This window comes from Phaseolus vulgaris, chromosome 6, assembly GCF_000499845.2.
Source record: "Phaseolus vulgaris cultivar G19833 chromosome 6, P. vulgaris v2.0, whole genome shotgun sequence".
Lineage (NCBI taxonomy): Eukaryota > Viridiplantae > Streptophyta > Magnoliopsida > Fabales > Fabaceae > Phaseolus > Phaseolus vulgaris.
Window position 1 is genome coordinate 19,952,737 of NC_023754.2, and position 14,993 is coordinate 19,967,729.

The following is a 14,993-nucleotide window of genomic DNA, read 5'->3' on the forward strand; positions in this document are numbered from 1 at the left end:
TCTACTGTAATTAACATAAATAGTTATAATAGCATAAATATTATATATATATATATATATAATTCATTCACATAAATTATAAATACATACAATAATTCAAAAATAAAATCATTAATTATTTTTATTATTATTATTATACAAATCAAATATATAAAAATTGAGAAAAAAAATTCAAATAAGAACTGTTGTACTCTTTCTATTACTAGTATGCAGAGTTGATTATTTATTAATATTATTATATGTTCTCATATTTTTCGTGAAGGAAATACGTATATTAATAAGTTGACTAATTTGGATATTCATATAATCATTTTAATATATAATAGACTTTCATCTAGTCTTTTCTAAAATTGTTTATGAATAAGTATAATCTACTTATATATCGTTTTTGTTAACGTTTGGGTTTTGGTATAGTCCATCCATATTTTTGTCCTCATAAAACAAATATTATTAAAAAAATATACAAAAATATAGGGGACTATATCAAAATACATATGTTAACAAAAACGATACATAAGTAGACTATATATATCTATTCATAAAGAATCTTAATAACAGACTAGATGGTAGCATATTATACCAATAAAAAGATTTTTTATCAATAAATCCTAAATTAGCCAAATTATCAGCACACGCATTTCCTTCACGAAAAATATGAGTAATCATAAACCTAATTTTCTCACAGTAATTAAGATAGGTATTTCATCGATTACGAAACATAAAAAAAAATATTAGTCCTAGCAATAAACGCAACCCAAACCAAAAGAGAATCACATTCCAACCAAACATTAAGAAACTTGAACTTTAAAAAATAGAGAGAAAGTTTTATTAAATTCTCTCATACTCTCACGGAAAATACCTCAACAATCAACAAGTAACAAAATCATGAATAATAAATCTTAATTTCATAGGATATTTTAAATTTCAATGTATTTAGAAACTCAATAAATAATATTATAATTTTTAACAACGTGAAAGAATATATATCATATTTTAATAAAACTAAATGTGAGAAATTAAAATAATCTATACATTTTTTACATGTAAAAACCTTTGAATGATTAATTGAGATATTGTTTATATAACTATATATTTGAATGATTAATTTATAACAAATTAGATAAAGAAATAAATCAAATTAATAATACAATATATAAAATAATAAGTCCTGCAACACTAAAAGCCAAAAAAAAACAAAATTAGAAAAAGCACATGATGACTACCTTTAAAATAGGATATAAATTAAATTACACACGAGAATCACCATCAAAGGATTTTTTTGTAATAAACTATTAAAAAAAAATATCAACCATGACTCTGATCTCTTTGAAACAATTGATTGTGGGGTTCATCACCGACAAATATATTCCATTTTTTTATATATTATAATGCACTCTTGAGGCAGATAAAAACATAATATTTTATACCACTTTCTAACTTTATATTTTTAAAATGAAAATCAGCACGTGCTTAGGTAATATTATTACTTTTATTTTATATTTTTTTACTCAATGTTATTTTATAAATTTTATTATTTTTTACACATCTTACTATTATATTATTCGGTTTATAGTTATTTTAGTAATGCGTTCCTGAAATGTTATGGAAAAAGCTAAAAACATTGTTTCATTTATCACAATTTTTTGTTAAATTATTTTGCTGTAATGCCATTTTTAAAAATGCACACATGCATTTAATCAGTAAGAAAAACAATAAAATAGATTAAATTTAAAAACATAAGAAAAAATGTTAATGAATAAAATTGATGAAATGACTAAGGAATTAATCTATATAATCATTTATATTATAACATCTTTAAAAAAATACTTTAAACTTTATAAATTATTACAAAAATATAGATTATTATTAAAAGTCATTCTAAAACTAACATTTAAGATTACAACGGTATTTATGAAAACTTGTAAGCCTCATTAGAAAAAAAAATTGATGATGTACTCGGTGCCTACTAAGTTTGAATTTATTGAGTAAATTTTGATTAACTAAATGAATTTATACTATTTTTTCTGAACATATTACAAAATAGAATAGATATGAAAAAAAAAATCACAAGAATAAAAAATAAATTAAAAGAAAGACAAAAGATATAAGAATAAATATTTTTTTATTATATTAAAATTAGAACAAATAATTTGAATATATACAAGTTCTACATTCATTTTAGAAAAAAAAAATCAATAAATACTAGCCAAGTGGAATTTGCTAAATTAAATTAAATTTATTGAGCAAATTTATGCATAATTTTCAAAAACCAACTTCAAACTTCAACCAATTTTATCTTTTGATCAAAATACATTTCTATTCAGCTTCAAAGGTTTAACTTTAAACGCTTATAGCATTATTTTCCCATTCATACCCATCCAACCAAATTTGACCATACAAAACTAATTGCTCAATTCTAAGCAAATTTTGTGCCTTTAACCATAAATAGTTTCCTCAACCAAGTCAAATATTCTCTGGACAACTAAAACAAAATTCTTACACTTACTAACTCAAATTGGTCAACATCAACTACTTATAATATTAATTCCAAGTTTTTATTAACATAATCAAAATTAATCATACCAAACTCAATACCTTAAACAAAATAATAAATTTTCACAATTAACCTATGGAACCCAATTCCAGATATTATAATATAAACTAACATTCATCATAATCTAATACTGTTTTCAAGTCCTCAATACTAATTTTCATATCACATGTATAATTATTTAATCACTTCAACATAAAAAAATCAACTCAAAATATTTAATCAAAAATTTTAGAAAGATCGTGACTTTCATAAAATAAAGTCTAAATAGTCATTTTTTCTACTTTTAAGTCTTTTAATTAAAACTTTACATTTCATCTCATTTTAATTACTTATATATTTTTACAAACTAACTTTGAGAGACAGTGTTATAACTATAGAAATAAGAAGTAGATCTATACAATTATATATATTATTAAATATTTTTATTATTATCGTATTATTATATCTTTATGATAAAAAGATATCATTTTTTATTTATTGTATTTGAAGTGATTTTTTAATATAAATAAAGCACCAAGACTCTCTCATAAACATATCGTCCAATTCAATATTTTTCTTTTATTGAGTTTAACATTATAATTACATATATTTTTTATTTTCCAGTATTTTTTAGATTTTATAACCCATTTTTATGAATGTTATAATTTTTAACATCTTTTAATTAATTAATATTTTATTTCATAAATAATTATCAAAAGAATTCAAAAGTAATAATAAAAAATCATAAATATATAGTTTTAATTAAAATTTATTGTGATATAAACTTATTAAAATTTGATGACAAACATTAAATTGTTTACGAATCTCTGTTTGACTTGTCTTTCATAAAATCTCAAGTTATTCTCGCAAAGGTTTATATAATTTTTTCCCAAATTATGCTTTCAAATGACCAATCGATCTTGAAATGATCAAATGCGTGTTTTTGAGTTATTATTCTTCACTCAACTAATATTTTTGTTGCGTATATTTGTTTAAAATTTGTGTTCACACAAAAATAAAGATCGATCTGAAAAGAACAAGAATTTCTGAAGAAAATTATATGTTGTACGTTGATTTGAACAAGAAAGTGATGTAAACGCGTGGTGATAACGAGAAATATTCTAGTCAAATAAAGTGTACACTTCTATATCATTAAACAAGAAAACAACCGGGAGAAACTGAGTATTATTTTATTATTTTTCCTACAAGAAAAACTAATAAAAGGTTCGATTTTAGTTTTACCATTTTAGTATTAATATTTTATTGATTAATTTTTTAAACCATAATTTTGACTTATTGTTAATTAAGATTGATGTGATAATGAAGTGTTGATGCTGGAATACTGATCTCAGCTTAGGTTCAAATTCAAGACTTTAAATGTGTACAAGATATTTATTATAACGCTACTGAACACAAATAGGAGAAAGTAAATAAAATTATTGTAAGCCATTAAACCACTTTGAACATTTAATATATAGGAGAAAAAATTATTTAATAAATTACAAAGTTCAACTAACCAATAATAAAAAATAGATTTCAATACGGGGTTAACAAACTATTCTGGTTTTGAAAAAAAATCAAAATTAATTGACTATGTCATGCATAAATGATAATATATTATTATTGATTCAACTATAATATATATATCTTTCAAATTATATATTAAGTAGAATAGACCAAATCAATTCATTTCCTTTATAAGGTCAACTAGGGTAGATTATGTTCAATATATTCCTAACTCGTTATATATATATAAGTAAGAAAATAATATATCTATAATTGATAATTTTACTGAAATTTTTTATTTAAAAATAGTTTCTATTAGATTATGTTGAGTCAATTACTAGTTACATTTAAATTAAGCTATGTTATTTTTAAGATGCGGAACTTTGGTCCCAAAAGTTGTTTGATACCCGTATTTAAATTTGTTACATTAATTATAAATTCTTAATATTTTGTGGCATATACATGTATCAAATAATGAGTTTAGTTTTCTACATCTTTATTCTAGAGATAAAATTGATAGAAATTGGCTTTCCAAATTGTTAAGATAACTTTTGTGCGTCAATGGTGATGTTAGTCTTACATAACTCAAATTGATATTTATTTTTCCTTAAGTAATTACTTAATTGAAATACGATTTTATCTTTTAACTAAAAAAATACTCAAAATCAAGGCACGTTAGTGAGAATATTTATATCATAACATTAAATTGACGTTATTAATTAAAAAGTATTAACTACAAATACTAACACTTGAACTTAAAAAGTATTAAAAAGTAGTCCACAAGATTTTCTCACTCCCTCTCATATTTTATATGTGGATGACATTTTTATTTTTTGTAGGGCGGATACTAAGTCTCTTAGAAATTTGAGAAATTTTCTTAAAACATATGGTGATTTCTCTGGTCAATATGTTAATAATTCTAAGGGTAGTTTTTTCACCATGGATAATTCTACAAGATTTGTCACCAAAATTCAGCGTATTCTTTCTTGTAGTCATGGTTGTTTGCCTTTCACTTATTTAGGAGTGCCTATCTTTGTTGGTGCTCCAAGGGGTCGTTTTCTTCAACCTTTGGCTGATAAAGTCAAATTGAAGCTAGCTTCTTGGAAAGGTAAATCTCTTAGCATGATGGGTCGAGTTCAGTTGGTCAATACGGTGATTACGGGTCTTCTAGCTTATAGTTTTAATTTGTATAAATGGCCTGTTTCTCTTCTTAAACAAGTTGAACAGTGGTGTCGAAATTTTATCTGGACTGGTGATATTCTGAAAAAAGGTATAGCTACTGTTAAATGGGATACGATTTGTTCTCCCCTTGAGAATGGAGGTTTGAAAATTATTAACCTTCACCATGAAAATAATGCTTATCTTCTTAAGCTTGCTTGGAACTTTGCTTATAGCAACAAGCCTTGGTCTCTGCTCTTGAAAGCTAGGGTCCTTAAATCAAAATATGAGTTTCGAATGGTTTATAGATCGTCATCTCTTTGGTCTGGAATTAAGCAGTTTTATTTTACTATACTTGATTATACTTTTTGGACTGTTGGTACAGGTTCTCTTATTAATTTTTGGAATGATAAATGGTGTGCTACTTCTTCTTTAGCAAATATTGCAGGATTATCTGATGGTGCTAGTATTCCGGATACAGTCTCTCAGTTTTGGATAGGTAGTGATTGGAGTATTCCATTGTCTTTACAACAGATGCCTCATCTTTTTAGTCATATCATGGTTAGGGCGGTACAAGATATTCCTAATTGGATTCTAGATGAGTCTGGTCGTCTCACTCTTAAATCAGCTAGGACTTTTTTCTTGGATCCAGGGGTTTCTTGTGGTTGGGGTAAATTTATTTGGTCTTCATATATTCCGCCTTCCAAAACTCTTGTCCTTTGGAAAGTTTTTCATGGGCGGCTTCCTACAGATCAGCATATTCAAAATAAAGGTTTGCATATTTGTTCTATGTGTACGCTTTGTGAAAAGTACGAGGAATCTATTCAACATTTATTTTTTGAATGTGCTAATGCTTTGCGTATTTGGTGTTGGGTTCAACACATTTTTCCTACTTATCATTTCTCTAATAAGGATGATCTTCTTTCTTTTATTAAGAGTGATGGTAGTCTGTTGGTTAAATTAATTAAGCTAGTTGTGATAACTTTTTCTATTTGGATGATATGGCGTATGAGGAATTATGCTCGTTTTCAGGATAAGATTGAGGTTTCTAGGGCTATTTTGGTTATTAAAGACTTAACTTGTCTAGTGGGTAATTCGTCTAAAGCTTCAATGAAGAATGATATGTTTGATTTCAATGTGCTAAAGTTTTTTGGTATTAACACTCGTACTGGTAAAGTTCTACGTCCTGTTCCTGTTAGATGGGAGTTTCCTTCACCAGGCTGGGTAAAAATTAACACTGATGGGGCTGCTAGGGGATATCCTGGTCTTGCTACTTGCGGAGGTATTTTTCGTGGGAGTATGGGGGAATTTATTGGAGCTTTTTATGCGTTTCTTGAAGTTCAGATTGCTCTGGTTGCTGAGTTTTATGGGGTTATACATGCTATGGAGGAAGCTCAAAAGATGGGGCTTACTAATGTCTGGCTGGAATGTGATTCTGCTTTGGTTTGTGCTGCGTTTACTGCTAGGACAAATGTTCCTTGGATGCTTCGTAATCGATGGAATGCTTGTCTTAATTACTGTGGGAAAATTAGGTTTACAGTTACTCATATTTTTGGATGCTTCGTAATCGATGGAATGCTTGTCTTAATTACTGTGGGAAAATTAGGTTTACAGTTTCTCATATTTTTCGTGAAGGAAATGCGTGTGCTGATAAGTTGGCTAATTTAGGATTTTTTTCATAGAGAACCTTTTCTTTGGTATAATAGGCTTCCACCTTATCTGTTCTTAGAATTCTTTATGAATAGGTATAGTCTACCTATGTATCGTTTTTGTTAACATATGAGTTTTGGTCTAGTCCCCCCGTATTTTTGTATTTTTTTTTTCTTTTGTTTAATAATATTTTTTTTTCATGTGATGGTAAATGATTGTTGTTACTTGAGGTGTCAGCCTAGCTGAGATCTTAAGTGGCATAGTGATACCTAACATGAAAGCTTTTATTTAAAAAAACAAGAGTTTAAAAAATGAAATTATAGCATTTTTGGTTGAATTAATATTTGACAAACTTTTATTATAAATTATTTAATCAGAAAATTCAATTTTGCTTAACTAATTTTTTTACCTTATAAGAATAAGCTTATATTAGCTTAAAATATGGTTCTATTATTTTGTTTATTGTAAATATCAAGATTTTTTTTAAGATTGAATTGAGATAAACTTTAAGTTTAAGTTTTAAGTTTTCATATGTACTGTTTAGAGGTCCTATATCGTCTAGTGGCTCAAAACTCTTTGATGGGTATATAAAAAAAAACGTCTTTATTAAAAAGTTTTAAAATAATTATTTTGTGTCGAACTTGAATTTAGTAATCGTTGTTTAATATAAGAGTCGAGAGTTTCTATGAGGATTTAAAGAGAAATTTTGAATTGTAAAGATGAAATAAAATAATTTCAACATAACTTTATAAAATATATTATTTATTTTATTATTTTATTTATTTGTGTTATTATTGATTTTTAATATTCTCTTTTATTATTCATAAATATAATATTTAATAAAAACAACAAAAGTTACGTACTGCTATATAAAAATTATAAAATATCTTATAAATTTTCCAAAATATTTTTAAAAACTTTATGTTATAGAAAGTATAATTTATTTAAGCCTAACTTCACTAAAATTTAATAATTACCAAAAAAAGTAAAACACGTCTTAATGCTTTTAGTAAAATATTTATTGCAGTGTAATACCTACTTTGAATAAGTACTCATTACACCTTGTTGCAATAACTATATCTAATTTGTGGTTTGTTCATTACACACCAACTTTTCTATATAAATATATATCTCCAAACTCCTCACTTCCCTATCTGTTTCATTCTCCATTTTTAAAACTCAACCTTTCGATCGATCTCAGAAACTCTTCCCCTCTCCGACATGGTTCTCTCCAAAACCGCCTCCGAATCCGACGTTTCTGTCCACTCTACCTTTGCTTCTCGTTATGTCAGAACTTCACTTCCCAGGCATGTCATATTGCTTATTTTTTCTTATGTTCGTACCTTCTTTGTATGTATGATAAGATTACCTTAATGGTTTGGATCTGAAACTAACGTTAATTTAGAGAAACGACACAGGTTCAGGATGCCTGAGGAGTCGATTCCAAAGGAAGCAGCGTATCAGATCATCAACGATGAGTTGATGTTGGATGGGAACCCAAGGTTGAACTTGGCTTCCTTTGTGACGACATGGATGGAACCTGAGTGCGATAAACTCATCATGGCTTCCATCAACAAGAACTATGTGGACATGGATGAGTACCCTGTCACCACTGAGCTTCAGGTAAGTCTTCCCTGTTTGCCTTGCAGTATTGGGAAAGGATCAATCATTAAAAAAACAACTACTTTTACAAAAGAAAATAATTTGACAAATTAGGGTATAGTGGGGTAGTTACGTTATGTTTGACTTTTCTAATAAAGTAACTCTCTACTTAAGTTTTAAGGTAATTTCCCTTTTCAACTTTTCAAATTTCTTCTAATTAAAAAACACAAGTATTTGTATGCAGATCTATTTTCTAAAGAAAAAAAAGGGTTTTGCAGAAAATAAATGTTGATGTGTTGTTTTTGGAAAAAATAAAAGTAATTGAATTATAATTCTTTGTTTAGAAATATAATTGTCTTATAAAACACAACATCAGTCGTCAAAATAATGAATTTAAAGATGTAAAATTCACATTTTGTTTTTATTCTATTTTTCATCTAGAGCGTGTTTAAAAATGTTATATTTTCATTTTAGTTGTTTTCGTTCCAGAATAAGTTACATATTTGACTAATAATTTAATTTTAGTCTTTTAAATAAGTTACTAAAAACTGTAGCATGTGATCGTTGTTTAATAATTTTTATTTTCAGTTTCAGACACGCTATTTTTTAATTGAAAGTTGGTTTTTTTATTAAACTATTAATTATTAAAATGGTCAAAGTCGTGTAACTATTCTATGCATACTTTTATTTTCCATTTATTTTTATTTATAATTTTATATTAAACGGATCGTTATTTACGATAAGGTGAGTACAAATAAATTAATAACCGGTGATTAATTTTAACACATTTATGAGTAACTATAAATGTATACATAAAATTCATTAATTAACTATTAAAAATCACTCAGAGTATTTTAGGTTTAGTTATTTTTTTTCTTATTTATATAATTTGATCACAGTATTAAGAAAAAGTTAAGTGGTTTAATTTTTAAAATACGATAATGTGATTACTTAATGGGGAGTGAAATTGTTAACAAATATGGAAAGTTTTAATTTCTACATAATAAGTAATTTAAAATGAATTACATTAAAACTAATTTTTGCTTAACTTGAAAACAAAATTTGCATCTGCCATTCTTGTGTGGACATGTTGAAAAACATTTTGAAATGTCACAACTCCTTTTCTCCCATTTCCACTGGTTTTGTGAATGTGGTGACCGTTAATTATGTAGAGTTTCCTCCTTCATCACGGCAACAATCACGCCAAATTATTAATTAATTTCACTTTTTGAACAATTAATTAATTTCACTCATTTTTTACAATTGATTAATCCTCTTCCTTTACTAAAAAAAATAATTTATCAAGGGAAATTGTTTTCTTAAAAAGTTATCAGCTTTAGAAAAATTTAATCTTTTGCTTAGGTGAGAAATGCTTTAATAATTATTTTTGTTTGGTCTTATTTGAATATTCATTTCTGTTTGTTTTTTGTCGGCTACCGAGTTAGTCTCTTCTGATTTATGACTTTCTGATACTTACAAATAATCAAAACAAACCTTTTGTTAGCTTTTTCCTTCCCAACACATTCCCTTTTGTCGACCATTCTTTTTCTACAATTTTATTTACTTTTAGTTGGTTGACAAAAGCTTTCAATATATTTACTAAAAGTATATTGTATGAGGCAAAATAAGAGATTTATTTATTTATTTAAACTGCTGAACTATAACTTTAACAAGAGGAATAGAAAGAAGCATGTAATAATGTAATAAAGAAGAAATACAAAACTAATGGTTTTGATGATGTTAGGTGTACTTATTTGAAAGAGACCCTCATCTACATTTTGGGTTATTTTCCTGTGTCTGCGAAAAGAACTTTTGGTAAGATAGGAAAATAAGTCTTCGGAAAACATATGGGAATCTTTTTCTTCAAAAGCTCTCAATATTTTTTTTCCTTTTTCCAGTTTTCATACAAGAACATATATTAGGTATTAATCAACAACTTATTAACTCAATTATAGTTAATTTTAACCTCTACAAATGATCAATAAAAAGGGTTTACAAATTATCAAAATAATTTAGTAAGATGATACTTTTTTATTTTGAGATTTTCATTATTAAAAAATCACTTGAAAATAGTTCAATCATTCTTCTATGATATTGACTAGAGCTATTCTTATAAAAATTATTGAAGCAAAATGGAACTACTTCACTGGTGATATGTTGTTACACGTATAGTTTTCAGTATTTATCTTGGTATGATTGAAAGGAGAAAAGAAAATTTAAAAAATGATATTTTTTTCTTTATTGAATCGAAAGGAAATTGAAAAGAAAGGTTGAGGTCCATCACTATCGTTGTTTTCCCATTGGATGAAACCAGTGGTATGTTTGAAAGTTCCACATGCCATGTTATGGCATGATGAGGACAGCCATGTTATCTTTGTCCTATGTTTAAGATTTTTGTTTGTTTTAGAAAATAATAAATTATAAAAATATTGTTTTCAGTAATAACTGAAGTCTGTTTATAAATATTTTTGAAATTAAAAAGTGGCATGATAGTAGAAATTTAATCATTTATCACACTAAATTAAATAATTTGATGAGAATATTATGATACTCTTTTCATTATACCGAACATATAATTTTAAAGAAGACAAAAGTTTCATGAAAAATTTAATTAAAAACTCCCTTAAAAACACAGTAATTTCCTTCTGACAAATTATATATAATTTAAATTAATAATACTCTACATTTAAAAAAAAACAGTGTAATGCACAGTTGAATATAAAGACAGCCGGTGCGCAATATAGCGTTTTGTGGTACCTATACTACTGATTCACTATCGATTACAGTTTTTTTGAATTTTAAATATGTAAAAATAATTTCATATTTGTTAAAAGTGTTACTAAATTAATTTAATTTGTTTTATATATATATATATATATAATTTTTTAAAATTCGAAAAGAAATTTTAAAACAATTTTAGAGAAAAAAAATTACATTTAATCTTAAGTAAAAACGTTGCAATTTTAATAAAATAGATTTGGTTGAATAAGAGTGTATTTAAGTTACAATTCAGGTTAACTTCATCAATATTTTTTTGGAAAAGATTTTTTTACATACACACTTAAAACATATACTTAACACCACATTATAATAATATAATAATATTTAAAATTAAAAAATAAATTAAATATGATTAAAATATTATTTTATTGATTTATGAACTGAATTTTTTTTAATATTTGTGGTGTTACCCATTTTTTTAATCCATCAGTGTTTCATTTTATATTGTTCCTTTAGAAAAAGTTCGTATGACCGAGAATGAAACTATGATGGATTGAAAGTAAAGTTTATTTAAGAAATTGTAGTTTTAATTATTTATCTGTTCCATAAAATAAAACAGACTTTATTTTTACTTTCCATATTGAAAAACATCTATTTCAGTTCTTATGTAAATGAAATTAGTCGATAAGAATAGAAAAAAGATTAAAAGTAAATGATAAACGTAGATTAAAAAAGTGATTTTTAAGTATTGGAATTAAAAACTAAAGTTTGTAACATTATCAATTCTAAAGAAGATTAAACCTATTTTTTATTTATGATTTCTACAGCAGCTGCATTGTAAGACAATATAAATTGTATTAGAAAAATAGCAGGATTACACATGAGAATTGGGAATGAAAAATGGGACTACTTGGTGGTTTTATAGTTGAAGGTGCTAAGCAAATTGATGATCGTATGAGAAAAGTATCGAGTTTCATTTTTTTCTTGTATGCATGCAGAATCGATGTGTGAACATGATAGCTCATCTTTTTAATGCACCACTACAAGACTCTGAAGCTGCTGTTGGTGTTGGCACGGTCGGTTCATCAGAGGCCATAATGTTGGCTGGATTGGCATTCAAAAGGAAGTGGCAAAACAGAAGGAAAGAAGAGGGAAAGCCTTATGACAAACCCAACATTGTCACTGGAGCCAACGTTCAGGTACACTTAAAAAAAAAATCATTGTCAAGAACATACATGCAATAAGTTGTAGCTTTGTTTGATGAGTGTGGAATTGATAAGAGTTTTGGTTCTGTTTGTGTAAAGGTTTGCTGGGAGAAATTTGCAAGGTACTTTGAGGTGGAGTTGAAGGAAGTGAAGCTGCGTGATGGATACTATGTAATGGACCCTGACCAAGCTGTGGAATTGGTGGATGAGAACACTATTTGTGTAGCAGCTATCCTTGGTTCCACACTAAATGGAGAGTTTGAGGATGTCAAACGCCTCAATGATCTTCTCGTTGAAAAGAATAAGCAAACTGGGTACCATTCTTTCTCTTTTACTCTCCCTCTTCTCAAATGTTCCTTGCTTTAAACACCATGTTTAGATTGAATATGTTGCACCTTCCTTTAGTATCTTCTTATAGACCTTCTCAATATTTTATTATTGATAATGCATAGCTTATTAAAGTCTGATGCATGAAGATTTAGAATTATTTTGAAATTTTAGAGGGGATGAACTGACAGTGAAATTGTTTGGTAGGTGGGACACTCCTATTCATGTTGATGCAGCCAGTGGTGGCTTCATTGCCCCATTTATTTACCCAGAGCTTGAGTGGGACTTCCGATTACCACTAGTGAAGAGCATCAATGTTAGTGGGCACAAGTATGGTTTGGTGTATGCTGGAATCGGTTGGATTATCTGGAGAAGCAAGGAGGACTTGCCTGAGGAACTCATCTTCCATATCAACTATCTCGGAGCTGATCAACCCACCTTCACACTTAACTTCTCCAAAGGTAACACATAATTGAAGTACTCTGTTTTAGTCTATCTAAGTACTATTAACAATAACCCCTATTTACTTGCACTTTTTTACCCTACCATCCATTGGTTTATGCAATGCAGGTTCCAGCCAAGTCATTGCTCAATACTACCAACTAATTCGCCTTGGTTATGAGGTAATAAGTTTAACCATGAGACCCAGTTATAATTGCAGAGGTGTTGTCTGATCCCTCTAATCCACATAATAAAAGTGAAAATAAGAGGATTGCTTGTAACACATTCTTTTAGAACTCTCTTTTATAGTTGAAATTTATTAAAAATCCAAAATTTCTTATTTATGAGTTTCACTTACGGATTCTAATTTTTTAGTAAATTTTAACTCATAATGGATGGTGTGTTCAAATGAGTGTTACTGGGATTTCTCTTACAAATGATGTATTTCTCTAAAAAAAATTCATTGAATCATAGAATGAGTCACACACACTCCTCTTTAATGAATCAACTTGTAACTTTATAGAAAAGCACTTGTACTGGAAAGTTTTGTTGTGTTATGATCCAAATTCATTAGAATGGTTTGTTAAATTTGATAATAACTACCTTAAAAGTTATTTTAAGGATGATTTATGATTGCCTGACAGTGCTGCATGCAAAACTACTACTATATTTTCCAATGATAAAAAATGTGCAAGAAATTGTGTTGAATTTCTCATTCACAGACTGATCACTTTGTGAAAGATTTTTTAAATCGCTTGTTATAATTTGGTGTTGTGAATGTGAGTGCAGGGCTACAGAAACGTGATGGAAAATTGCAGAGACAACATGTTGGTGCTGAAAGAGGGTCTCGAGAAGACAGGGCGGTTTACCATTGTGTCCAAAGACGATGGTGTGCCTTTGGTGGCTTTCACCCTGAAAGATCATACCCACTTTAACGAGTTCCAAATCTCTGATATGCTGAGGCGATTTGGATGGATTGTGCCAGCATACACCATGCCCCCAGATGCTCAACATGTTACAGTGCTTCGTGTTGTCATCAGGGAGGACTTCTCAAGAACCCTTGCAGAGCGTCTAGTGGCAGATGTGGAAAAGGTGGTGCATGAGCTTGATGCCCTTCCAGTAAGGGTGATAAGTAGCTCCAGTGTGACAGTCAACACAGAAGAAAATGGCAAAGTGGTTAAGAAGAGTGCTCTGGAGACACAGAGAGAAATCACAGCGATTTGGAGGAAGTTTGTGTTGGAGAGGAAGAAGCTCAATGACAAGATGAGTGGTGTTTGCTAGAGTTAGCTTGAAGAGTGTGTTGTGCCTATGCCTGCCTTGTAGTTTTTTTAATATATAATTTGGGCACTGTGTACGTTTGATTGAGTCAAACCAGTTATCTATCAGATTCAGTTGTTAATTTGATCCGAGGCAAAATTCTAGACACGATTATCTATGTAAGTCTGGTACACTTTGTTTTCTGAATCATGAATTATATTTATCTTCTCTACAATTTGTTCTAACCATGTTTTCTTGATTTTTTGTTCTCTGTCCAAGTTCAAATTATGCCTATCTCCCAAAAAATGATGAGAGAACGAGACATATTTGCTATACCTGTCAAAAGCTACAGCTCTTCCTCACAGTATGCCTTCGAAGACTGAAAGAATATTTTCTGTTTTATTCAATCTGTCCTTCATCTATAGCAATGATACATATATATAACCATAGCATTAGAACAGTACAGAATCGTACAGATTCTTTTTCTAACATAACATCTGTAATTAAGACTAATTATAGACCCATTAATAGTGATTATATTCCTATAATTAAGTCTAATTATAGACTCATTAATAGTGATTATATTCCTGTAA

At 28.0% G+C, this 14,993-nt stretch overlaps 1 protein-coding gene across 1 annotated transcript; it reads left to right on the top strand.

The window, feature by feature from the left end:
- The first annotated feature begins 7,924 nt into the window (after positions 1-7,924).
- On the top strand, positions 7,925-14,645 carry LOC137831656 (glutamate decarboxylase 1-like). The gene is made up of 7 exons (XM_068639419.1): positions 7,925-8,154; positions 8,266-8,470; positions 12,169-12,369; positions 12,475-12,689; positions 12,910-13,163; positions 13,273-13,325; positions 13,933-14,645. The coding sequence occupies exons 1-7, from the start codon at positions 8,069-8,071 to the stop codon at positions 14,422-14,424; spliced, it is 1,506 nt and encodes a 501-aa protein (XP_068495520.1). The 5' UTR covers positions 7,925-8,068; the 3' UTR covers positions 14,425-14,645.
- The last annotated feature ends 348 nt before the right edge of the window (positions 14,646-14,993 follow it).

Coding starts and splice junctions, on each gene's coding strand:
- LOC137831656 (XM_068639419.1), top strand. CDS start 8,069: ATGGTTCTCTCCAAAACCGCCTCCGAATCCGACGTTTCTGTCCACTCT. Junction 12,370..12,474: donor TCACTGGAGCCAACGTTCAG/GTACACTTAAAA, acceptor GTTTGTGTAAAG/GTTTGCTGGGAGAAATTTGC. Junction 12,690..12,909: donor GAAAAGAATAAGCAAACTGG/GTACCATTCTTT, acceptor ATTGTTTGGTAG/GTGGGACACTCCTATTCATG.